Here is a 26,519-nt window from a genome sequence, read left to right as displayed (position 1 = left end):
AGGGCTGGTCACTCACAGTTCTTGAGACTACGTAGTTAGGCTGGATTCTGGGGTTGTGGGGGCACCCTCCAGGGTACCAAGTGCCTCAAGTCACAGGCCATCTGAGGCCTGATGAGAGAGTATTGTAGCAGATCTGCAGATGACACAGCCTTGGTGGTCTTGGATATAGGAGGTCTCAAAGGATCCTTAAAAAGACTCAAGACAGCCGGGTAGCCCACGCCTGTAATCCCAGCACTCTGGGAGGCAGAGGCAGGTGGATTTCTGAGTTCAAGGCCAGCCTGGTCTACAGAGTGAGCTCCAGTACAGCCAGGGCTACACAGAGAAACCCTGTCTCGAAAAAACCAAATCCAAAAAAAGTAAAAAAAAAAAAAAAAAAAAAGACTTAAGCCTGCTTGTTGGATTGGTGGATTAGGAAACTGAGGTTCAGACAGGACAATTATTGATCAAGAATCAGTATATGAAACCCATCCCTCCTTCCTCTGCCTGTCTTGTTGGCCAGAAGTCTGGGTTCCTTCCTTCGTCTGGGTTTAGGCCCCCCTCACTAGAACTGAAACACAGTAAAGAACGGGAGACTCCTTTTATGCGTCCTTAGCGCCGCCTAGTGGAGTTTTAGCGAATTCTCAACAGCTTCGGCTGTAGTCTCTGATAAGAACTCGAAATGATTTCCTTCTGGTCAAGTTTACATGAGCTAGACACAGGGCCCAGGCGTTTCTCCTGGCTTTACACAGCCTCTTCCCAGTCTCATTTCCAGATCTCCCTCCTTAGGTGTTGGACTTCCTCACAAGACACATCTTCCGAGCAAATCGCTACCCAAACAGCAAGCAAAAGACAGTCTGAGTCCTGGGCAGGAGGGCAGAACAAATCCAGACTTTATTGTCAAGGAGAGAGAAAGAGGGAGGAGGTTTGCTACATTGTCAAGCAGAAAGTCCATGGGGAGGGGAGGGCCAGTGGGGGCCGGTCCCCATCCCGGGTCACCGGCTGGAAGGGCTGACAACACAGAAACCACAGAAGGAACGGGTTGGGGGTCACGCCCCCGCCCGAGTTGTGCAGAGGAGGTGTCAAGGGAGGGGGCAGCCATGAGGTCTAGGAACTGGAATGGGGAGGCTACAGACGGCAAATCCTGCGGAAAGGGCCGGGCCGGGGCGGGGGCGAGGCTTCTATTGCTTTTTGCTCACAGTTTTGCGGAAGGCGAGGCGGGGGTGGGCTTGGACTGGACACCCCTTGCCCCCCTTGGTACCCCTTGGGCGATGGGTGCTGGTGAAAAGAATGGAACCCGGACCGGGGAGGAAGAAGGCGAGGGAAGGGTCTATGAGGGCATCTCCTTGGTCCCACCCAAGTGCCTGAGATGCCCCCAAGTGCTGCCCCCTGCGATGGGCCCGACTGGACCTGGGGCTGGGGCATGGTGCGGGGCGGGCACAGTGAGGTTGCAGGCGGTAAAACCAAAGTGCTTACGAGGGACCCAGGATCCCGCCTGTTCCCCTCCCCCTGCGGAGGACGGGGTTGTTCACGGAAGCGCTTTAGTTTGGGGTAGGGGAGCCGGAGTCCCAGAGTCCGCTTATTGCCAAGAAAATCCATGTTCTCCCCCCGGGCCCCGACCATGGCTTGTGAACCCCGTTTTGTGCTAGGTTTGGAAGGGAAGGGTTGGATGGACATGGCTTTTGGGAGGGGGTGTCTCTGAGGGGGCTCAGGGGTGAGACGGCCCCCCTCTTTTTCTAGGGGAGAAGGAAGGGCAGGGGGCGGGGTTCCCTGAGATCTGGGGTGTTCCCCCCCTTCTGAAGCCCCCCTCCCCCACTACCCCTCCCCTTTCCTGGAACCCCGTACCTCGGGGTGGGGGGGAAGGAGAGACCATTCAGGGAGTTCCGGGAAGAGGGGCGGGCTGGGAGCCCGGAGACCTGGGTCCCGGCTGGAGGTGGGGGATTCAATGGGAGGGGTTCAGGGTTGAGGTCAGTAGGGGGAGAAGAGGATGGGTCCGTGCGCGGTTCGGATAGGTCCTGGGGCAGGGTGAAGTAGAGGGTGTGTGATCGGTGGTCCCTGCAGAAGAGGTGCAGCTGGAGCTGGGCGCAGGGACAGCGGAGAGCCTGCTGCAGCGGCCATCACCGCAGCCACCGCTAGGGGGCTGGGGAGCAGGCCACTGGCCAGGGACTTGGGCAGCTCCTTCGAGAAAGTCAGCGTGCCCTGCAGCAGGCAGAAAGATGGGGACAGAGGTCGGGCCAGTAGTCCAGCAAGCCCAACCTCTGCCGGCTTGCCCAGATCCCTTTCAAGCTTTCCTGTGTCCTCCCATAGCCCATTTCCCCAGCATCCAGGCCTCACCGCCAGCTCTGCAGCGCCCCTAGGCTTCTTGTGCCGGCTCAGTAGAGGGTTGGGCTTCCCAGCCACGCCATCTCGGTGCCTCCTGCTGGAGATGTGCTGTGGTGCAGTGGGTAGTGGGCTGTGAGCTTTCAGCAAAGAGTAATCCCCAGAGGCAGGGCCATTGCTAAGCACTGGGTCATACTTCCTTCTGAGTGGTCCTTACCCAAGTTCCCTTCCTTTCAGTGGGTCAAACTATTGAGTAGGATGGATGTAGAACATACCTGTTTCAGCTGGACCTCCGAATTGACCTTGACATTGCAGATCTCACAGTGGAAGGTTCGGTCCTGGGCAGGAGCCTCTGGTTCCCCAGGAGTGGGAGGCCCCAACCGAGGGTAAGCTTTGATGGGTCCCAGCCCACTTCGGGCCTCCAAAATTGTCTTGTGCTTAGTACCTGGCCCACAGAGATAGGAGGTGAGGGCGGTGGGGGGGGGTGTGTGAAAATGAGCTGAGGACAGGAGACTGCTGGGGAGTAGAGGACCTGTACCTTTGTTATGTGCCTCAAGCTGGGACAGGGAGTTCACAGCCACCTTGCACAGTGCACAGTAGAGTAGACGCTTAGCCTTCTCTTCCTCTTCCTTGCTACCCCCAGGCAGGGAAGCTGGGACTGAAGTTCCCCCTTCTCCCTTGGTTACACCCTGTCCAGACTCTGGAACACTGGGAGGGGATGGGGAGCCAGGCTGTTTCTCTGGGGATCCTGGGGTTGGACCCAGGCCATTCTCCATGGAAACTGTTGTGGAAGAAACACAGGGTCATCCCAAATGGCTCTTCATGTGGAGGCCCACCCCCATTTCCTTGAGGGTAAGGGCCCAGGAGTCAGTCCCCACCCTGTTACAACATGCATGTTCTCATGTCCTGGGCCACAGCCAAATTCTTTGCAGCTGCCACTGGCTGGGTGTGCGATTGCAATGCCTGGCTCACTCCCTCAAAGCTGAGGATAGCCAAGGGAGGCTCTCTCTACCAGGTTACCTTTAGGGTAAAGCGGGTGGAGTAAAGGCAGACACCAAGGGTTCATCCCATCACAACCTGGGGGGGCCAGCCTGGGCTTCCTGACAGGACCACCCCTTTCCAAAGTCTTGTCTGACCCTCAAGGAAGTATGCTAATGGGGCAAACTGAAGGTGCAGAATGAGGAGGAGGGAAAGTCGGGAGAGGTAGATGTAAGCATAGCAGAGGGAAACAGAAACAAGAGCCAAAGAGGGAAGAAGCAGGGATCCAGGCTGCTCTATAATTCATGGTTCCATTAAAGATGCACAGGCCCCAGGCCTCTGCACCGGGCTCTTGCTTCTGCAGGGGAAACTCTAGCACTCCCACTCTAGCTCCAACAGATGATCCAGTTTCCGGGTCACAGGGAGGGTTATGGTGGGAGCAGGAGAAGGTGGAAGAATTCTTAACCCCTGTGGGTATATGCATGTCTGTCCTATGATCCCCCTTTGTGTCTCCTACTCATTCAATGACATCTTCCATCTTCATCTCAAACCACACAGTACATCCTCATCAAACTGGACAGGATGTCGTTCGTAGCTTATGAAAGCAGTGTGGGTACACTATCTACCCCATGTCCTCAGAAAGAGTGCAGGGACCACATGATGTGTGTAAAGCATCTATAACAACAGTAATTAGGGAATGTTAACTGTCACCAACTCTTCCTGTCCTTATTTTATACAAGTGCTAATAAACTGAACCAAGATAACAGACTGAGAATCAGCCAGAGTACAATTAGAACTCAGGCCTGGCCCCCTGATCTTGGAATGTCAGAAGGTGATTCTGTGCATCTGCTTGCCTGTGTGTGTGTGTGTGTGTGTGTGTGTGTGTGTGTGTGTGTGTGTATAGTCACAGTTGAGGTCTGGATCCCAAGCTAGTGATATAGAGACTTGCTTCTTATTATTTTTAGGGTGGGGCAAAAGAGACAAGCCAGACTGAGGAAATGACCAGGGGAATGTTAGGTCTCTCTGGAGTTGGCCATGATTGATACCCGATGTGGTAATCCCAGGGTGGGGGTGGCTGATATCCTTCTGTCCCCATATCCTCTCTGTCCCAGTTCCTTGGAACTAGGGTTGAGGACTGCCACTAGCCCTGAGGGGAGGAGGAATTGCAGAATTGCTTTCTGTAAAGCAGAAAAAGAACTTAAAGATTTTTCTTTGAAGAAGTTTCTCTTTCTCAGCTTAGCTCTAAGAAGTCTACAGGTCCACTCAATATCATTTAGGGAAACTCCTGGGCACATGGTCCTCTGTCTCCAGGGAAGCCAGGCTAGCACAGAGGGGCTTCAGCTGGATCAAATGGATGTCTCCCTGCTCCTGGGGACGCTTGCCAGGTGGCCTCACCCTGGCCCCTTGCTGAGTCACTGGGCAGTGAAGAGGACAGACAGTAGGGACTCTGTTGAGAAGAGCTGAGGCAGGGGTGGGTGGGGTGACAGGATGGAATTTTGACATCACTGTGCCTGGCTCCAGAACTCACCTTGGGTGTTAGTGGGAATGGGGACTAAGGGAGGGGGAGTTCTGGGAATTGAGAAAGAAAGACAGAGATCCACTGAGAAGTGTGAGGGGGATTCAGACACACCTGGACGAGGGGCTGCACCATCCCCACTTGGAGGGGTGCTGCCTGCTGGAGCTGGATCTCCTGATTCCCGGACACTAGGCTCCCTGCCTCGGGTTTTGGCAGCTTCGATGCCTTTGACTCTTCGGGCATGGCGATTACCCTTGTAGTGCGCCTCAGCCTGGCTCTTCAAGGATGGAGGAAGAACAGAGTCTGAGATCACCTTTCATCTACTACACCCCACAGAGCTCCTTCGGATCTCAGGGTGGCCTCAGCAGGCTGCAGTGTGCTCAGCCTTTACCTCTGCTGTGTAGAGCCCATGCTGAGATGCCTGGTCATTGCTGTGGCTCAGATGTGGCTCAAGCTTTAGTCCCTGGGAATCTGGACCCTGGCCTAGTCCAGTCTGTACTCCACCACCACACCCAGGACCTGGCTGATGATTCAGGCCCCCCCACCTAGTCCTGAGCAGAGGGAGGGGACCTTCAAGCCAGCAAGAGAATGCTGAGCTGGGGGAGGCAGAACACAAAACTAGTTGGCATCTCAGATCCCAGGTGCCTGAGTTCTTCTTCTGCCTAGGATCCTGCTCTGCTGTTTCACCAGCTCTGTCCTGATACTTCCTTCTAGGCCTCATTTCCCTGGAGCCTCTGTCTGTGGCGGCCTCCATAACCCTGGAGGCCTGGACTCAAGCCAGCTCTGGAGACAGGAGAGACAGCAGAGACAGCTGTCAAAACAGAGAAACTTTATGGGGGAGGGAAAGGGAGGGCAAAACAGGGGATAACTGTCTGTTATTAGCTTTCTATCCTTACAATCTTGTTCCCTCCACCAGCAACTGGAGTCAGGGTTGGAAGAGAGGATGCCTGGAGTCTAAGCAATGAGGCCTGATGCTAGTTTGGTTCTGATTCCACCCACCTACTGCCTTCCCATACCCTCCTCTTCCATTTTTGCCACCACTAAGAATGTATAATATTAGGAGGGAGATTAGAAAGGGATAGGGAGAAGAGGAATGTGGGAGGTTGGGGTAAAGTGGGAAGGGCAGTTCCACAGATGCCAAAGGAGAATTAGGTTCTGTAGAGAGCCAGTGAGATCGAACTCAGTACCTACAGATGGAAGGTCAGAAGCCACACACCTTCCCTGAAGCCTGTGTTTCCAGGTACTCTGAGCAGGGACTGCTCCAACCCCAAGGGAGAGAAGGGCCAGCCTTAGAGGATCTGTCTACTTCCTGCCAGAACACACGGCAATATCCAAGCCTGGTGTCACAGGCTTGTAATAGCTACTTATAAGGCTGAGATAGGAAGATTGGAAGTTCAAGTCCCATCCAGGTTACAGTAAGGGAGAGGCCAGCTTGGGGGAATTTCTGAAGCCATGACTCAAAATTAAAAATAGAAAAAGGAGCTGGAAGCTGGGCTGGGTGTGGTAGTGCACATAAGTGAGTTCCTGGATAGCCAGGGTTATGTAGGGAGACCCTGTCTAAAAAAATGGGCAAAAGAAAGAAAAAGTCATGGTGGCACATGCCTTTAATCCCAGCACTCAGGAGGCAGAGGCAGGCAGATTCCCTCAGTGTGAGGCCAGCTTGGTCTACAGAGGGAGTTCCAAGACAGCCAGGACTGTAATAAAGGAACCTTGCATCAAACACAAACAGCATACACTAGTCTCTGTCACCAGCTTTCCACCCTCCTCCCAGGGTTCCCTCAGTATGCCCTTGAGTACTTCCCCTCACTCAAAGCTACCAGCACTTGCACTCCCTCAAGGTCCCATGGCTTCTCCTTCTTACCTGAGAATTGAATCGGATTTGACAGACATTACAGGAAATGACTGGCCGCTTGGTCTTGAGCAAGGGTCCTCCAAATGTGTGGGAAAGCACAGCTTTCTGAACAGGGTCCATCTGTGGATGTAGGGTAGAGTGAGGTAGGAACCCCTGTACAAGCCTATCTATCACCCCCATTTCCCTCTACCAGCCTCAAGGTGCCTAAGGCCTCTGAGCCTGTTTTCTGCTTCTCTCCAGCCCAATGTTCACAGCCCTGGAAGGACCTGATAGACATATTGGCCCCAGTGCTCCTGTTTCATAGGAAAGTAGAAGTGGTAGTAGTGTGTCCAAGGCCACATCATGAATTAATGCAGAGCTGTAAGTTGGAACTGGACTCTTCTGACTTACCATACACCGTAATGGTTCAACTTTGTTTGTTTCCTTGGCCTATTTTTTGCAGTGAGGCCAACCTGTCAAAAGGAACTGACAACAACAACCTGTCCCAAAGCATCAGAGAGAGATTCTAGGGCTTCTGAATCCTTCTGGCCCTACTCTGGGTACAACTGTCTGCCAAGTGCAGCTTTTGGTTCCAGGAGACAGATTTCCCCTGTTTCTCATCTCTGGGACCCACCTCATCCTAACATATTTCGGTTCTGGATCGCTGTAAGTCAGTAGCTTCTAACAGGAAACAAGAACTTGGGAGAGAATTGGTGATTCTATTGAAGAATGGGGAAGAGGAGAATGAGAATAACTGATACGGTTTGAGGAAGCCCAGGACCTTCTGAACCTTCTCTCCACTATCAGCATCAGCAGGGCTTCAGGGCAGAACTCTTGGGCTTGGAGGGATTGGGAACCTTCTCTGCTCCACCCTGGATCAGATGTCTTTGCAGTCTCCTGCCAAAAGTTCACATGAGTGGGGAAAAGGACAGGATAGTCTCTGAGGCCTTCTGATATCAAGGGATACAGCTAAAGGGCCAAAGGCACAGAAACAGCTACTCTGAGCAGTTCTGCCCTTCTCCCCCTGGTGGCTAGGGAGGGGGAGAGCCTGGAATGCAGCCAGAGTTACACAGACTAGGTATAGCTGGGATGTCTTAGAACAACTCAGGACTGAAACCTTATCTTCCAAGGGGAGATGGTTAAGACATGTTTGCTGGTGACTCAGGGGCCCCTAGCAACTCACTTGAACCTCTCTCTGTGCTCAGGTTTTAGGGTTTCCCATGAGGCAATTTGAGGGATTGAACATGAATCTTTCCCTTGCCTCCCCCCAGGAGTCTCTCCAGCTGGTTGAAGTTACTATCAGGAATGGAGTTTCAGGGTCCCAGTAAACTGAGTGTTGACCTACATCTGTCCCATTTTGGTAGTAGTGGATGTTGGAGCCATGACTGAGTTATGATAACCCTGTGTGACAAGTGTCAGTCTCCTAGCCTGCCCTTGGCCAGAAGCAGCCCCTCTTAGTGGTTGCCTTCATCCCTCACAAACTTCTTGAAAGCCCCAATCACATACAGGGAAAAGTCAGAGGGGTTAGGGGAGAGAAAGAGGAAGGAATGTGTGTGCATGTGTGTGTACCCATGAGCCTTCCATCAGTGCGTGAATGGGTGAAGGGAGAATGAGTGCCACATACTGTGTGTATCGTTTGAAGATCAACATTTCTTCACTGGGGGCTTTGCTGACACTGCGGATGGTCAGGTTGTGTAATCTTCAGCTGTGTGTTTATCTGTACAAATGTATGATATGTTTGGCAGAAAGAAAGTTGGAGACAGGCTTTAATCAGAGAGGGGAGACAGATTGCTGCTCTCAGCTTCTAGTCTCCAGGCCTCAGTCCTTCTGTTTTCAGAGACATCCCCCACCTAATTCTGACCCAGAGTTCTCTTGAGCCCTGGGCTTCCTCATATACTGGGTGGGGAATGGGAATTCCGCCCAAACAGAAACCTAATCTGGGCCAGGAAACCTAAGTCGTATAAAAACAGTAGAGAGAGAATAGGATGGAGAGGAGAAAGCAGCCTTCTGGCTCTGTCTGTACTGTCACTCTAGCCAGGTTCCAGGACATCCCAAGGATGAGTTGAGGACTGATTATCCCAGTCTCCATCCCCTAAAAGTCTAGGTTCCACCCAGATCCCTCCTCAGGAGTGAGTAGTTTGGGGAGTGGAACAAGCCAGCTTGCCCCACTCTTTCTTTCAGGGACTGAGAAGACAGCTGGTTGAAGGTGAGGGCTCAGGGCCCCAATCCCCAAGCTGGTAGAATGGGAGCCACTGAGGTGCTCCTCTAAACCAAGGTCAGGAGGCCCTGGTGACCTAGATGAAGGCTCCCTAGGGAAGGGTGGAGGCTGGCATCTCTGAAACCCATTTCATTCTAGAGACCCTTCTCTTGGCTATTGGCCTAGACACACCCTGGCAAACTCTCCAAAGCAGTCCCCTCCCACCTGCCCTCCAACAGTGGTGAAGGGGAAAGGCTCCCAGAAGCTGGGTGAAATGAATCAGGCAAGGAGGGAAGGGCAAGGAGGAGGGAAACCAGCTTAGGAGCAGGAGCAGGAGGGGGCCTGCTATGATTGGGTTTCCTCTCACTGCCCTTCATCGGATGGAATCCACTGCCCCTTGTTCAACCATCCACTTCCTTACCCCACCCACCCCTCAACAGAAGGCAACAAGAGAAAGGAGTGGAATGGCAGGGATGGAAAGACCTGAGGAACAGACAGGACTGACTGACAAGGGGAAGAAGGAGCTAAGGGTGTCCCTAGAGCAGGTGGGAGTTGGTGGGGAAGGGGTGCTGGAAAGAGGGCAAGGCAGAAGAGAGGTCTGGGCAGCATGCTGATATGAGGGTAGGTGTAGGACCGATGGCAAGTCTGAGATTTGGGGGATTCCAAGGACCTGGGAAGCAGAGGCTAGCGTATCCAACAAGGTAGCAGTAGTCAGGGGCGCCAGTTGGGCTCCAGAGATCGGTGAGGGCCGCGCCGCGTGGGGGATGGGCGACAGCCGAGGACTGGGCGAGAGGAGAGGTGGCTGGCCCCGCAGGGCGGGCGGGGATGGGATGGGGGGGCGCTGCGGCAGCCGCGGAGGCGGGGAGGGAGGGGCTGGGTGGCTTACCCTGCGGGGCCCTGGTGGCCGAGGCTCCATGGCCCGGGGCAGGAGACCCAGGCGTGGGGGCCGAGCCTGGCCGGCCGGGCGGGCCGGAGACGCGGCGCTCGTTGCCCGGGCGGCTCGGGCGGCTCGGGGCTGTGAGGCCCGGCTGGTTGGGAGGAGGGGAGGCGGCGCCGGTCCGTCCGGAGCCCGCCCTGGAGGCGGGGCCGAGGGCGGTCCGGGAACGGGGGCGGGGACAGGGCACAGGAGGGAGGCTAGGGGGCTCCGGCTCCGCAACCAGCCACTGCTTCCAGGAAAGGCCTTGTTCTGGCCTGGGGCCTCTCGGCCAAGCGGCAGGGGCATTGACCTGATGACCTCGGCTACCAGCACTTGGGTTCCTTCCTGGGTCCTTCCAGTGACCGCACCAGTCCTATGCATGACCGTGTTTGTCTAGCTCAGACATTGTCCTTTCTTTCACTCCTTCCGCCCTGCTCCTTGCCTTTCTGCTGACAGCTTTTTCTGTACAACACTTCCCCAGCTTTCTCTGTACACGACCTCTGTGCCCCTGCTTTTAACAAGTCACTTTGCTCACGTGGGTGTAAAACCAAGCCCGGGTGCCGAAGATTCTGGGCGACTTCTCTGGTCAGTGGAGCCGAGGGCCGCCTGAGCAGAAGTGACCTCAGAGTGGTAGATGTTGCCACTTAACCTCTTTTTACCTCCTCTTCTGGGTTCTCCACCTGCCCCAGAACCAGGTCCCCAGAGCTACACTTCGTGCACTTACTGCCCTCTGGTGGTCAAGCAGGGCAATACCGAGAAAGCCAAAGATTTCCCCATGGCTAGGACACTTTATTTTCCTTGAGCAAGGCCTTCACCTCTGGGTCTCATAGCGCCCATCCTAACCAGGGCAGTGACCAGAGAGATAAGTGAAGCTGGATACTGGTTTGAGAAAAGCCGACTTTGGGAGACATTAATGGATGTCCAAGGGTAAAGGCAAACAGTGGATTGAGCGTGGAAAGAATGAGGAAAGATAATAATGCAAATGTCTGAGGGTTAGCAACTGTTCATGTAGGAGAGAAGAAGAGAGATACTAATCCACAGGGAGCGACTGCTGTAATTCCACCACCACCATTTACTGTTGACTGAGCCCTTGGAATGTGCCAGCTCTGCACTGGGCACTTTGCTTGGATTATCTAATTTAATCATCACAACTGCGATTTGAAGTAAGTACTATTATTATCTTTACTTTATAGATGAAGGAACTGGGGTTTAGAGAGGTTAGATGATTTGCTCAAGGTCATAAGCTAGTAAGTTGCTGGACTGGGATTTGAATTTAAACCTGAGCAGCCTGACTGCAAAGCCATGGACTTAGCAGCTGCACAGGCTGCTAAGGTGGGTGCTGCGCTTCTGCAGTCCTCACTGCTCTGCAGAATCTGAACTGTCATGCAACCAGATACTCTCTCTTGTCCTTTCCACCTCTACAGAGCAGACTTACCTCCCTAACCCCTCTGGCTACTGGCGCTGTTTCTTTGGCCAGAGCCTCTCCCTGTTCCCACTACCCAATTCAGCTTATTTTCCAAGGCCACAGCCTTGGTCATCCAACCTTCCTTTTCCTCCTTTCCCTTAAATAACAGGGATCAGGCGGCAAAACTCTGATTGAACACTTTGTGCTGGGCATTATGATTTTCACACGGCCTTGTAAATTTGCGCTATTACTACCTTCTCCTCCATGTTTGTTTGTTGGACAGTCTTACTATGTAGCCCAGTATGTTCTTGAACTTATGATCTTCCTGCCTCAGCCGTTTAGGTGCTGGGATTGCAGGCATGTGCTGCCAGGTCTGACCAATATTTATTTTACAGTTGGTAAATTTAAGATTTGGGATGTGTAAATGATTTGCCTATGTTTATAAAGCAAGGAGTTTGCAGTATCAGTTGATATCCTAGAAATCAGATGCTAACAGTGATGCTGTTTGCCACCATGCTGCACTCCCAGGTCTATTTACACTCATGACTTATTGCTATAATTTATTTACTCACTCCTTCTGAGGTATTGGAGCTTGAACCCATGGTCTCACACATATCAGTACTCTGCCACCACTGAGCCATGTACCCAGGCTTTGCTCTTTGTCAATGGCAAAGTTTTACTTTAGTTCAGGCTGGCCCGGAACTCACCATGTAGTCCAGGCTGGCTAGAAATTCGTGGTTATCCTCTTACTTCAGCATCCTGAATGCTGAACTACCACACCTGGCTCCAAACATATTTTGAGGCACTCTCTATTTTACATTTAAAAAGGGTGTGGTCGGCAGTGGTAGTGCACGCCTTTAATCCCAGCACTTGGGAGGCAGAGGCAGGAGGATTTCTGAGTTTGAGGCCAGCCTGGTCTACAGAGTAAGTTCCAGGACAGTCAGGGAAAACAAAACAAAACAAAACAAAACAGTGTGTGTGTGTGTGTGTGTGTGTGTGTGTGTATGTGTAGATGGCTCACTGAGTAAATACCTGCTGCTAAGTTTGATGTCCTAAGTTCAATTCCCAGAAACTATGCAATAGAATGAAGAAAACTCAGTGGACAGGAGGGGACTAATTTTCACAAGCTTTTCTCTGACTCCCACATGCATGCTGTGGTATGTGTGTACACATTTCCACATTCTCCCTCAGAATAAATAAATAAAATGTATGGCTGGTATGGTGGTGCACACTTTTAATCCCAGTACCCAGGAGGGAGAGGCAAATGGATCTCTGTGTGTTGGAGGCCAGCTTGGTCTACAGAGTGAGTTACAGACATGTTAGGTCTATATTGAAAGATCTGTCTAGATAGATAGATAGATAGATAGATAGATAGATAGATAGATAGATGAACTGGTGGATAGATGGACAGACAGAGATACAGATAGATAATGTAATAAAAAGAGGAAAGCTTGGTGGTGTAGTAGTTTATGCCTGGAATTCCAGCACTCAGAAGCCCAAAGTATAAGGATCTTTGTGAGTTGGAAGCCAGCCTGGACTACATAGTAAAAACTTGTCCCTCAAACCAAAGAAAACAAAACCCCTTATAGTCTGGACAGGGTGATTCAAATTACTTGGGAAGCAGAGACAAGAGGATCTTCACAAATTTGAGGTTAGCCTGATCTACACTAAGTTCTAGGGTAGCCACTAGCCAGGACACTGTCCCCAAAATCCAAAAAATTGCCGGGCAGTGGTAGCATATGCCTTTAATCCCAGACTTGGGAGGCAGACACAGCAGATCTCTTTGAGTACCAGAGCAGTCAGGGCTACACACAGAAACCTTGTCCCCTCCTCCACCCAAAAAGTCAAAAATAAAAGGGTGGCCAGTGAGACAGCTTAGATGACATAAACACTCGTTACCCAAGTCTGAATGAACCAAGTCTGAGTTCATTCCATGGAACCCACCATTATTTATATTATTGCACCTGCACTCACATACACAAATAAAATAATATTATTGATAAAATATTTTTTTTTCAAGACAGGGTTTCTCTGTATAGCCCTGGCTGTCCTGGAACTCACTCTGTAGACCAGGCTGGCCTCGAACTCAGAAATCTGCCTGCCTCTGCCTCCCAAGTGCTGGGATTAAAGGCGTGCACCACCACCGCCCGGCTGATAAAATATTTTTAAATGAATAATTATTTTCATCTGCATGTGTGTCTGTCTGTACACTATATGTGCCTGATGTCCCTGGAGGTCAGAATAGGATATCAGGTTCCCTAGAACTGGGGTTATAAATGGTTGTGAGCTGGGAACCAATCTTGTTCTCTACAAGATCAATAAGTGCTCTTAACCACTGAACCAGCTCTCTAACTCTGAATAATTAAATATATAAAAACAAAACCAAAAAAGCTGCCTCAGAGCCAGTTTGAGGTGGTACATGCCTTTAATCTCAGCTCGAGGGAAGCAGAGGTGGATCTCTGTGAGTTCTAGAGCAGCCTACTCTATGTAATGAATTTCAGGTCAGCCAGGGCTACAAAGTTAGACTTGTCCTAAACAAACAAAACAAAACAAAACAAAGCAAAAAACAACACTACCTCTCAGGCTAGAGAGGTGGTTCAGCAATTAAGGGTATGTGCTGCTCTTCTAGAGGACCTGAGGTCCGATCCCAGTACCCACATCAAGTACCTCACAACAGCTTGTAATTTCAGTTCCAAGAGGATTTGATGTGTCTGCATTCCTGAGGCACCTGCACTCAACTGTACATGCTTACACATGTGTAAACATATTTTCAAATAATAAAAACCAATCTTAAAACATGTGCCTGTTCCGAACTGTAATTTCTCCTTCCCCCACAGAGTGGCATCATATGTGATTTCTTGGGTATCTATCCTGTTGACACTCTAGCACTCACATATAATCATCTCCCTCTTTTAGGTTTATAAACACTACCTGGTATTTTATACCTCACTCTTTTCTTTTTTATTACATTTTAATTTCTATATTTTGTGGATGTGTGTGTGTGGGAATAAGTTCTTTCTTCCACCATGTGGGTCCCTGGGGTAGAACTCAGGTCGTCAGGGTTCATGGAAACATCTTTACCTACTAACCCACCTTATCCCCTACGACCCCCTCAATTTTGTTCAACAGTCTCACTCTGTAGACCAAACTGGCTTTGAACTTGTAATCCTACTATTTTAGTTTTTTATTTTTATTTGGCTCCAATCCTATGACTCAGCTGGCATTATAGGCCAGTGCTACCAGACCTGGCTTTAAGTTTTTAATTTTACTTTATTATCATAGGGGACATGTGCACATATGGTGCACATATGATGTGCCAAAGGAACTTGTGGAATTGGTTCTCTCCTTCCGTTTATGTAGGTTTTAGGGATTGAACTCAGGTCACCAGGTTTGTGTGGCAAGTGCCTTAGACCCACTAAGCCATCTCACTCCCTCCCACCAGATTTTTTTGAGATTGTCTTGCTAGGTAATTCAGGTGTGCATGGGACACACTTCCTTCCTACTTGTGTCACCTGAGTTCTACAGTTTCAGGTGTAACCACCATGACCAACTCTTTTATTATTAATAATTTTCTTTCTTTCTTTTTTTTTTTTGCATGCTTTAATTTGTTGTTGTTGTTGTTTTGTTTTGTTTTTTTGGATTTGGTTTTTTCGAGACAGGGTTTCTCTGTGTAGCCCTGGCTGTCCTGGAACTCACTCTGTAGACCAGGCTGGCCCCGAACTCAGAAATCCATCTCCCTCTGCCTCCCAGAGCGCTGGGATTACAGGCGTGAGCCACCACCGCCTGGCTAATTTTTCTTTCTTAATGTTAATACTGAGGATTGAACCCAGGAATTCATGCATCATAGGCAGAAGCTGACGTCTGAGGCAGCTGGAGAGATGCTTCAGCAGTTGAGTACCTGATCACCTGAGTTCCATTTGTAGCACCCATATGAAGTAAGCCCCAGGGACTGACACCTCTAGTCTCAATAGCATCTGTACTCATGTACACATACACACAACTAAAGATAATAAAAAATATTTTTTAAGCCAGATGGTGGTGGTGCACACCTTTAATCCTAGCACTTGGGAGGCAGAGGCAGGCAGATCTGTGAGTCTGAGGCCAGCCTGGTCTACAGAGTAAGTTCCAGGACAGCCAGGGTTACACACAAAAACCCTATCTTAAAAAAAAAAAAAACAACAACAACAAAAAAAAAAAACCAACCAACCTGGGGGCTGCATAGATGGCTCAGTGGTTAAGAGCACTGATTACTCTTCCAGAGGTTTTGAGTTCAACTTCCAGCAACCATGTGGTGGCTCACAACCATCTGCAATGGGATCTGATGCTCTTTTCTGATGTGTCTGAAGACAGTGACAGTGTACTCATATACATAAAATAAATATTTAAACAACTAAACTAAACCAAACCAGAACCCCAACAAACAAACAAACAACAAAAATTGTTTTAACAGTTCTACTTCTGAGCTATAGCCTCAGTTTGCTGTGCTCCGGACTTTAGCTCCACTAGAAACAGTGGTTCCACGGAATTGTGGGAGTCTGAAATTCCAGTGTCGGGACAGCAAAATGGCTGAGTGAATAAAAGTGCTTGCCATCAACCCTAACACCTTGACTTCAAACCCCGAACCCACAGTGGAGAGAGACCTGCCTCCTGGACTTTTTCTCTGACCTTCTCACACATCTGCACAAGAGTGTCGCCACACACAGACACTAGAAATGAACAAAGAGAAAGAAGTCCTAGGCTATAACTGGATGGATGACAGGCATTATTGCCTGTAATCCTGACCTTACATAGGCAGAGGCAAAAGCCAGAGGAACAAACAATACAAGAAACAAAATATATTTACATGAGTGGACTAAAGATGAGTCTCAGATGAGTCATTTAACCTCTGTGTTTCTTCTTCTATGAATGGGGAAATTCCTGGGCTGCTGAGCCTGAGAATATGGTATTCAGACAGAGGACAACATTCCCTGCCCTTCAGTTCTAATTACACCAGGTCACTTGTGCTTTCCCAAATGATTCTTTTTTAGTTATTGTTCCTGTGATTGGATTCAATCTGAAATGATCTTCCTTGGTTTTATCTTATTTTGCTTTATTTTGTGTGTATGAAATATTTTCCTGGAGATATTCTTTTTTTCATTTCTTTCTTTCTTTTCTTCTTCTTCTTCTTCTTTTTTTTTTTTTTTTTTTTTTTTTTTTTTTTTTTTTTTTTGGAGACAGGGTCTCATTATGTAGCTCTGGCTACCCTTGAACTGACTATCCAGACTAGGCTGGCTTCAAACTCACAGAGATCCACCTGCATCTGCCTCTCCGGTGCTGGGATTAAAGGTATGTGCTACCAAACCAGGTTTTGTATCAAATATTTTGTCTGCATGTTTGTATGTGCCCCACATGCATGCCCGGTGTCCCGGAAGCCAGAAGAGGGTACCAGATCTCCTGGGACTGGAGTTACAGATGGTTCTGAGCTGCCATGGGGGTTCTGGGAATCAAACAGAGGTCTCTCAGCAGCAGCAGAATGAGCTATCTCTCCACCTCTTCTCTAAAACTGCTTTTATAACCCTGTGAATATTGTGTGTTGTGACACATGTCTGAAATTCCAGTACTTCAGGGGCTGAGACAGGAGAATCCCTAAGAGTTTGGAACCAGTCTCAGCCACATGGTCAGACCTTATTTCAAAAAACAAAACAAAGCAATACAAAATAGAAACTACTAATGATTCTTCAAAGCAAAAATCGTGAGTCCTTGTCCCAGATAGATTAAGTCTTTTTCTTCTGCTTTTCTTTATCCTGATTAACTCCAGTTGCTCTTTAGGTCCCCCTACATCCAGCAGATTTTTCTTGATATCCCTTGTGCTCCTATGTAAGCTAAATGCTTTCAACATGACTCTTCATCAGGGTTATTGTTAACTTACTATTATTCCTGCTAAAACATGGCTCCCTACGGGCAGTGACCAGCTGACTCCTATGCCTCAACACTGGGCACAGTTATGAGCATATAGTATATGTTCAGTGCTTTATTGTTATTATTATTAGTTGGTTTATTATTTATTTTTAATGCCAATGCTGGGAATTGAACATAGGGCTTCACTCATGCTAGGCAAGTTATTTACCACTGACCTTTATTTCAAGCCCCTTCATCTACCTTTTTTTTTTTTTTTTGAGACAGGGTCTCATGAATCTCAGGCCTGAAACTTATTATGTGACTAAAAATAACCTTAAACTCCTGATCTTTTTGCCTCCACCTCTTGTGTACTGAAATCGCATCCTTGTTAGTGTTTCTGTGACAATATTTATAACCTTCCTTCTGCTTTGTGGCATATATGCCTATCTCCCCATATAAGTTTACTGAGGACAAACTGTCTTCTGTTCACCCTACTGTTCTAGGGTCTAGGACAATGCTATTTTTACAGTCAGTGCTAGGTTCCCTCATCAGTAAAGTGAAGCTAATATCGCCAACCACCCCAAAGGATGCTTTAAAGATTGAGATGTGACAAACACTGTGAGAGTCAGAATGCAGTGCAGAGGCTGCCTGAGGTTTCTAGGAGGCGTTTGGAGGTTGTAGCTCTGAGCTGAAGATCTCTCTCTCACTCTCTCTCTAGACAGGGGGTCAAGTATGCCAGGCTGAGGATGCCCTTGAACTTTTGATCCTCCTATCTTTACCTCCTGAGTGCTGGGGCTACAAGTGTGCTCCGCCACACCTTATTGACGCAGTACCAAGGATCAAACTCAGAGCTTGCTTGAATTACATCTTAGGCATATACTGGGTCAACTGAGATCTATCAGCTACTAAACGCTTCTGAGCCTCAGCTTCTGACCCTTTTTGTCAAAAAGAAATACAAGTGTCTTCCTTGCTAGGCTGTCTCTGTCAGGGAGACTTTCAGGCCTCCCAGAGGGCTGAGCCCTGGACTCCTTAGCTCACCCTCTTTCTTTCCTCTATCCTTTCAACACCACTTGGTTACCATGCCAGGTCAATATTACCTTGAAAGAACCTCACCAGTCTTTCCTTCTTCTCCTTCCCATTCTTACTGCACATTTAAGTTTGTAAGGCCAGACAACTTCCTCCAGATTTGTCCCCTTTATTGGCTACCACAGTCATCTTCCCGAATCACAAGTCTTAGCAAGGCACTCCCCTGCTAAAGAATGGGAAATAGTTCTGTTTCTTTTCCTATTAAATACAGAAGACTTTGCCATCCCATCTAACAACAAACCGATCCTACCCACCCATCTGTGTACTCTGGAGAGCTGGAGATAGTAAAAAATAAAAGTAGCAATGTAAGCCTGATGATCAGAGTTTGATTCCCCAGGGCTCACATAACACTGCCTGCCACACTTGTACACAGGCTCACACACACACACACACACAAAGGAAAACCCTCACAGCCTTCCTTCTTGCCCCTTGGCTCTTTCCAAACCCAGCATCCTCAGCTCTTTGACTTCCTATAGCACTACCACTTAGGCCTCCTCATTCTCTGTATGACTGAGCGCTTCACTGAAGATGAGCAGAATAGAGCAGTGTCTGGGTAGCAGAGAGGACTCAGAACATACTCTGTTGTCAGTGCAGTTACTACAGCATCAGAGAGCCAGCAGTCCTTGCCATCCAGTGACTAAACATGAGGAACATAGGGTCACAGGAAGTGAGAACCGAGTTAGGCCTAGAAGGAGAACCCAGGAGTAGACTGGGAGTAAGGGGGTTTAGGGGCGTGGGGCAGGGGAGACAGACAATACTCACTGTGCTGTAGTTGCTGAAGAGGCCCAGGGTTGGGGCTGGCTCCAGTGGGAAGGGCAAGATCTGCTTGAGGTCCATCGGGGGCTGCATGATGGGGGGCTGCCGGAGCAGAGGGAGGGGCCCTGCCCGGCTCAAGCTGCCTGAAAGGCAGAGAAAACATTCTGTGGGGGTAGGAAGACTGAGCTTGGGGACCCCACCCAAATACACAGTATTACTCCCTAGCTGAGACTCCCATACTCAGAAGTGTGCCCCCAGAGTATACACATGTGTGAACCATACACACACTCCCCTTGCTGTTGCTGCTGCTGCTCAAGGAACAGATCCACTGTGGGCCTGGGGACACAGGCTGGTCTTCCCTTGGGGGTGGTTTTCACTTCCCCCTTCTGCATTCTCCTTCCCCCAAGCCCTTCAGGTTTTTTAGAGACCCAAGAAAGGCCTAACCTCCTCTGCAGACAGCCTATCTCTGGATCTACTCTGAATCCCAGACTCCTTCCTTTGGTCTGTAGTTCTTTGTGTGTCTGAAGGTTTGTCACATCCCCAGATCAGAGAGTCAAGTGGGTGACTTATCCCACTGTCTGGAGTGGGACACGGAAGTCTGGATTCAGAGGAGGCTGCTGCATCTGGCTCCCTAAGATATGATGCTGATCAGGTCATAATTCCTGAAAAATTGTTGCCACCTCTGGGTGCCGTTTGTTTCTGACCCTTCTGTAGCCCCCTCGTTCCTACCAGACCCCACTGTCTCACTGAGCAGGCTCAGTTCCAGCTCTGCAAGAGGAACCGTGGCCACCGCCTCTGTGAGAGGAGGGCCTGCATGTGACCCTAAGGGGAAATGAAAGTCCAGCCAGCCATTCAGTACCACCCCACTTCTCCTCCACCTGGAGTCCTGGAAGAGGTTCTACCAGGTTCTAAAAGACCCAGCTTAAAGGTATTCAGGACCCTCAGGGTTTCCACTGGCCCAGCGGTTGCTGTCAATCAGCTGGTCAATTCCTGCTGCCCTCTACTACTCCAGCACCCTCTGCCAGCTGCAGGGGTTTCTGGAACAAAGGCCAGACCAAGAAACTGCCTGCCTGGCCCTGGACCTCCCTTGACCTTCTTAGGGTAATGGGTCCCCAGGATCCTTCCTTGTTCCTCCACTGACTCACCCCTGTCATACCTTCTGTAGCTGACACTTGCTGCCCCCAGGCAGTGGCCTGGCCCTGGCCCCCTAGGGGCCTGGGCCTGACAGCGTCCCTTTCCCTTGGTTCTGCCCTCTGCCCCCTTCCTTTACCATCCCCCTCCCCTAGCCCAGTCAGTAGAATCAGCCAATCAGAGCCCTGGAAAAGTGGGGCAGAGGGGAGGGCAGAGGAGCAGGGATTAGGGGAATCTGAGGAGAGAGGGAGGGGGTGGGGAGGGCTCAGGCACAGCTGGGGGTGGAGAATGAGGTCCGGAAAGGTCTGGAGGGGTCTATTTCTTCCACCCAATGCCAACACTGGAGGCCAGTTGTGCCTGAGGCAGACAGGGGTTAAGGCTGCTGGGAGCTTGGTTTCTAAATTCTAAGGCCTGAAGGGGAGGCTAGGACGTTTGCCTTTGGCCTTTGAACTGTTGGGAGTCTGAAAGCCTTGTGTTACCTTCTTCACGTTTGTGATGGTGTGTGTGTGTGTGTGTGTGTGTGTACGAGAGAGAGAGAGAGAGAGAGAGAGAGAGAGAGAGAGAGAGAGAGAGAGAGGCAGAGAGACAGACAGAGACAGAGAGACAGAGACAGAGGGACAGACACACATAGAGACAGAGACCGAAAAACAGACACAGAGAGACAGAATATGTGGGAAAGTGGCAGAAGCAGGAATAGGTGACTAGAAATGGAACTGACACATGGAAAGGGAGTTTAAAACCTGACAGGCAGAATGTAGAGCTACAAGAAGACAGGAAGACCCTGGGGCAGAGACTATAAGGTGAGAAAGATGAAGGCGAGGACAGGGACAGACAGAGTGATCATCTCCTTCTGGTCTGTCCTCTCAGGCCTCTCTTTTGTGCCCCACCCTTCCTCACTGCCTGGCACATCAGGGCAACCTTAACGAGCCTCAGGAATGGTGAGAGAAACCTGAGTGCTCAAGTGCTCACTAGCGGTTCCCCCGCTCCCACTCCCAGCAGCTGGTTCAGGGCTGGCAGGCACTTCCACCCCATGGCTTGGCTCCTTGACCTTGTCCCTGGCTGTCAACTCTCTAGGATCCCACTCCCAAATCCATTTTAGAGGCGGGAGATGAGTTCCAGAAAAAGCCACAGAGAAACACTCAAAGAATGGCTGTGTACCAGGCAATGAGCCGGAGTCTTATCTGATGTGAGCTGGGAGATGGGGCAGCCTTGGAGATGGCTTCGAGTCTGTGAAGTAGCCAGGGTTATTTCTTTCACTCAGCATGTGAGGAGACTGAGACTCAGAGAGGTTAAAAAACTTGGCTGATGTCACACAGCCTTAAGTATCCAGGGCTGAGAATCAAATCAGGATCTGTCGCACTCTAGCAAATTCTTCCTCTGCTACATCGCTCCCAGAGGGCTCTCATTTAACGCTGAATTGGAGGGCTGAGCACAGGCTGGCATCTGGTTTAAGCAGAGAATAGGGAAAGCAATTCCCTGCTTTTCCTGGGTGTGGAGTCCTCATTTAGCTTTACAGGAGGAGAGATGGAGGAGAACAGACAGAAGCCACTCAGCTCCCTGTAGCCTGGAACTGATGTGGAACAGGGTTGGGATGAGAGGTGGGACGAAGGTGTGAGAGCAGAGTAAGGGAAGTCAGGAGGTGGACAAGTGGTGAGGAACTATCTCCGGATCCTCATGGTTTCTCCACTCTGAAATCTGAGGTGGGAGAGGGGCAGATGGCATCTTAAGAATTGGGTGAGCAGAAACAGGGCTCTTCAGGGCTGGCGCTAAGGCGCCAGTGATAGAGCATTTGCAGAACCTGTGGGAAGCTCTCACTGCCCTCCCACTCCAAGAAAGCTCCAAGGTTCTTGGTTTGAAGTTTCAGGCCCATACACTGTTTTCTGAGAAGAATGGTTGCCATTTTTTGAAGCTTATTGTTTCTTTCTTTCCTTCCTTCCTTCCTTCCTTCCTTCCTTCCTTCCTTCCTTCCTTCCTTCCTTCCTTCCTTTCTTTCTTTCTTTCTTTCTTTCTTTCTTTCTTTCTTTCTTTCTTTCTTTCTTTCTTTCTTTCTTTCTTTCTTTCTTTCTTTCTTTCTTTCTTTCTTTCTTTCTTTCTTTCTTTCAGACTGTAGTCCTGGCACTCATTATGTAAACATGCAGACCAGGGTGACCTTGAACTCACTGATCTGCCTGCCTCTGCCTCCTCAATACTGGGAGGTGTACACTACCACAACTGGCAATTTTTTTAAAAAGCTTTATTTATTTTTTATGTGTACGAGTGTTTTGCCCACATGTATAAAAATGTACTGTGTGTGTATCTGGTACCCCCAGAGGCCAGAAGAGGGTGCTGGATCCCCTAGAACTGGGATTAAGGGTTGATTGTAAGCTGCAGTGTAGGTATTGAAACCCAACTCAAGTCCTCTGCAAGAGCAGCAAGTGCTGTTAACTGCCGAGCCATCTCTCCAGCCTCCTGAGGCTTATTCATTGACAGGACTTTATATAAACAATCTCCCATGAGATGGTTTCACTGTGCACTAACTGGGTGAGTAGCTGGTTTCTCTGACTGGCTCAGTCTCATTTCTCATCTGTCAAACCAGAACAACAGTACCTGCCTCCCAAAGTTGATGACAGGATTGGACGAGTCTGTGTAAAGTGCTGGCACTACATAGCAAGCACTCAATAAATGTTTGCTGAATAAATGAATTCTTTTATGATAAATGACAGTAGGTTCAGATGGCGGGTATTACTAGACCAAGGTCACACAGCTAGTGAGAAGCTTGAATGGGTCTCTCTCCAGAGTAAGATTTTCAGGCATCATGCTTTTCTGGGTAGACTAGAGAAGAAAAGGGAGACAGGAAAAAGGAAGGGCTAGGGGAAGAAGGAGCAAATCCAAGCCTTTTTGTCATGTAGGAGGTGAGGGCTGCAGCAAGGTTTGGAGGCAGAGAAGGTTAGGTGGGGTTGGGAGGAGTTAGGGTCGGGCTGGGGCAGGCTACTCTGGAGGGAAGCTCATTAGAGTAATTACCTCCAACAGACAGAGCCCCACCCTTGCTCCCTGGGGGATTGTTAACACGTTCTATTCAAGACAGTTTCCAAGGGTGAGCTTGCAGACTCTTGGTCCGAATTCACCTGTCCATCTTCAAACCCCGTATAACCTTGGGTACTTTTTGCATTCAGTCTCCCACAGTCAAGTCATATCTTGCTTCCTGCATCTCAGTGAGGGTTGCTCTTTTCCGTCCTCCCCTAAAAGGTCTGTGCCATGGCCCCTGGCTTTCTTAGGTGGGCTGGGCAGGCTTGATGTGGAGAATAGGAACAGCTTGGGTGAGTCTGCTCTGGGAGTGGCTCATCAGGGTAGGGCGGGAGTGGGGAAGGTTTTAGGGTAGGGCTGTGAGTTAGTGACTGTCTCACTGGGGTGAGACTGAAATGGTGGTGGTGAAAGGGACCTCATGAGGCTAAGAAGGTAACCAGCCTTTGAGGCAAAACAAGAGCTTGAGATTTCATCTTTAACCACCTCTGTTTTCTTTCAGGCATTTTAGCTTCTTCCTCAGAAATGGCCAAAATTAGGGTCAGGGTAGTGAGGAAAGGCTTCTTATCCTTTGGGTCAAATCCAGTGAATCTGTCCCCTCTGCCTCAATTCCTTCATCCTGGCAGAAGGCGGGCAGAGAGCTGGAAAGACTTTGAAGTCAAAGATGAAAGAGACAAGGGAATGATTGTGTACAACTAAAAACACCAGCCCTAATAACCTCGGGGTATATGTGGGTGGGGGTGGGGCTTTGAGGGAGGTGATTTCTAGGATGGGAGGGACTTATTACAGAGCTTTGGGAAATCTTCCCAACCTGAATGGAAGAGCCCTCCCTCTCCAAGCTTCTGCCCCTCGTTAAACCAGGGACTTAGTTGCAAAGAAGGATGGCAGCCTAGGAATCTAAACTCAGAACTATCATCTTGAAGGCCCTGATTCTTATGTGTGCTTTCATTTTGTTTTGAGCTAGGTTCTCACTCTGAAGCCTAGGCTGGCCACGAACTTATTCTGTAGCCTCAACTCCCAATAACCTTCTCCCTCAACCTGCTGTGATAATAGGCATGCACAGCCACATTCAGCTGAGCTGGGTACAGCCATCTTAGGGTTCCTCTAGGGCTGCCTTGTAGAGGACTCAGTGACCTTAGCATTCAGACACTTAGTATGATTCTAAAGGTGAGTCTTGAGCCCTGTCAGGCAATTTCCTCCCTCTCTTCCTTCTTAAGAGGGTTGAGATTTAAGGGGAAGGGGTGTGGGGGGGAGAAGGTAAGCTGAATGGGGCACCACTAGATTCCCACCTCTCTGTGTATTTGCAACAGGAGGGAGTTAATTATCATGTCCTGCAAAGAGATGGTTGGGACCAGTTGTTGGCAGGATCCAATATCAGAGAATTTAGATTCAGTCTTCTTGTGGCTGGGTGTTGGCAGGGGTCTTCCAGGTCTGACACCTAGTTTTTGGGAGCCTCCAGACCAAGGTAAACAAGGCTTAGCCTGGCTTCTGGGCAAGCAGGCTATAGCTGATATAGCTGGCCAAGGGTACAGCTAGAGTACAGGGAACACACCTGCAGGCAGAATGTGGAGCCTGTGTGTTAGGGTTCTGAGTCTAAACTGTGTTGAGGTGTCTCCTGGAGTTAGAAGACAGACCACCTACTAGAGACAGCCGTGGGGCAGAGGGATTTAAATAGCTTTGATGGTTGGCCAGCTGGAAGGAGGCAAGGCATAAAAGTCCTGAGACAGGCTGAGACCACACATCAGCTAGATGGAGGAAAAAGGGTAGAATGGAGAAAGGGGCTAGGAAAGATACACTGTCAATGGAAAGAAGGGAATGCAGGCAGAGTCTTGGGAGAGGGATGAGGACAAGGGATATAGTTCAGCCCTTCGGCATTAGCACAGAGCCAGGTGTCCTCAATGGGGGCAGGGAGACCACAGGTGTCTGAGAGTGGGGAGGGGGGCTTCACAATAAACAGGGCCCTAGAGCCGACCTAGCCAGGGTGGAGGGCAGAGGTCAGAGCAGGCCCTGCACTTCTGTGGCAGCAGGGTTGTGGGCAGGGGCTGCTCGCAGAGTCCAGAGCACAGCTAGGCCCTCTCCTCCCCCATCCCTGGGGCTCCCTTCCCGATGTAGGTCATGAAGATGGGGTGGCCAAGGCTGAGCGGGCTGGCTGTCAGAGCCCAGCGGGACTTCCCTTCCCCCATTCTGACTTTCCTTGTCTCCTTGGTCTCCTGTAGCCCCTGACCCACGACTGGGGTGGAAGGGAAGAAGGAAGAGCGAAAGAAGGGCCCAGGCAGCCTGCTCAGGGAGAGAGGGGCAGGTCCCGGCGTGTCGGGGCAGGATGACTACGGAGACAGGATCTAAGCCGCAAGAGCCGGGGATGGACAGTTTCCCACCCGCTCTTCTACCCAGCCCCCTTATCTTCAACCGGCAGGTTCCCACCTCCCACCGCACTCACCTCGAAGCTACACCCAGCATCTTCTTCCTCCGCCCCCCACTTCCTCCTTTCCCTCTTATCCTGGGCCCAGAAGGCTGTCGGAGTGGCTAAGCTAAGGGTGGGGGAAGGCGCTGGGGGTGACGGGTCAGAACCTTTACCTCAACTCCACCAGGCCAGGACCAGCCCCCTCCCACAGTCTCTCCTACACTGTCTTATAATATTCATGATCCTCATGAATACGCAATATTCTCATTATGGGGCGGGGGTCTCGCTCTCCCGGCCTTCCTCTTGCCCCTCCCTATGTTACAAGGAGAAACCGCAGCTAGGGGAAGAGAGGAAGAGGGGACCCCAGATGTGCAGCCAGATGAGGGGGGAGGGGGAATGAGTGGCAGACCGGCGGCCTCAGTCACCGCGGTGCCGAGGTGGGGGGGGGGGTTGGTGACCCAGTGAGAAGGAACCAGGGACCCGGAGCCCAGAGTCGTGGACACCACTCACCGAGGATCATGCTGGGGACCCTGGCTCCCGGGATTCCGCGTCGTTCTGTCCCGGGGGCCGTTCTGGTCGGACTGGGGGTACGGGGGGGAGGAGTCGGGGAGGAGCAGGGGCGGGCCGAGGCGGAGCGGGGGCGGGGCCCACAGCAGGTGAAGACCGGAGGGGGCACTCTGGCACCCCGGGCTCCGCGAGGGGGCGTCCTGGCAGCCTCTCGCTTCCTCCAGCCTTCCAGTTACCGCCCCCAATCTCTGGGTTTTAGGATGTCGCTTTAGATAGGGCTGGGGAACAAGATGGTGTAAGGTTATTGAGGAGGCTGGAAACTAAAATGCCTGGGTTCCTGAGAGGCTCAGTCTGAGGGCGGGAAGACTCATTCTCGGCTGATAGGGGGACAGGATCCTAAGTGCCCTGGGGAGGAACAGAGCCCGGGTTGAGTGGGATAGTGATGCCGCTCTGGAGCAATGGGCTGCGCCCTGGTGGTGCAGGGAGGATGGCTGGGTCCTAGTTTGTTCCGCTTCGGAGCAGGATTTCGAGACTATCAGAGGTGAGTTGTGGGTCTGAAGAAGGATCCGAGGTTGATCTGACAGTGTTCTTAGGGGAAGCTAAGTGAACAGATTGCATTCAGT

The 26,519-nt window shown here is 50.4% G+C and overlaps 1 protein-coding gene across 4 annotated transcripts; it reads right to left on the bottom strand.

Annotated features, from left to right (window-relative positions):
- Positions 1 to 845: 845 nt before the first annotated feature.
- On the bottom strand, positions 846 to 25,978 carry Znf385a (zinc finger protein 385A). 4 transcript variants are annotated; one of them, XM_052160550.1, is made up of 8 exons: positions 25,900 to 25,978; positions 18,864 to 19,000; positions 6,651 to 6,761; positions 4,904 to 5,066; positions 2,834 to 3,076; positions 2,571 to 2,740; positions 2,311 to 2,406; positions 846 to 2,175 (listed from the first exon to the last, which is right to left on the bottom strand). In XM_052160550.1, the coding sequence occupies exons 1-8, from the start codon at positions 25,907 to 25,909 to the stop codon at positions 1,945 to 1,947; spliced, it is 1,161 nt and encodes a 386-aa protein (XP_052016510.1). In that variant the 5' UTR covers positions 25,910 to 25,978; the 3' UTR covers positions 846 to 1,944. The 4 variants fall into 4 exon arrangements, with proteins under 4 accessions (XP_052016510.1, XP_052016512.1, XP_052016511.1 ...); XM_052160552.1 differs by lacking the exon at positions 25,900 to 25,978 and adding an exon at positions 20,014 to 20,091; XM_052160551.1 differs by lacking the exon at positions 25,900 to 25,978 and adding an exon at positions 19,302 to 19,551.
- Between the last annotated feature and the right edge of the window lie 541 nt (positions 25,979 to 26,519).

This window comes from Apodemus sylvaticus, chromosome 17, assembly GCF_947179515.1.
Source record: "Apodemus sylvaticus chromosome 17, mApoSyl1.1, whole genome shotgun sequence".
NCBI classification, from domain to species: domain Eukaryota; kingdom Metazoa; phylum Chordata; class Mammalia; order Rodentia; family Muridae; genus Apodemus; species Apodemus sylvaticus.
This window is presented reverse-complemented; position numbering and strand designations above follow the sequence as displayed.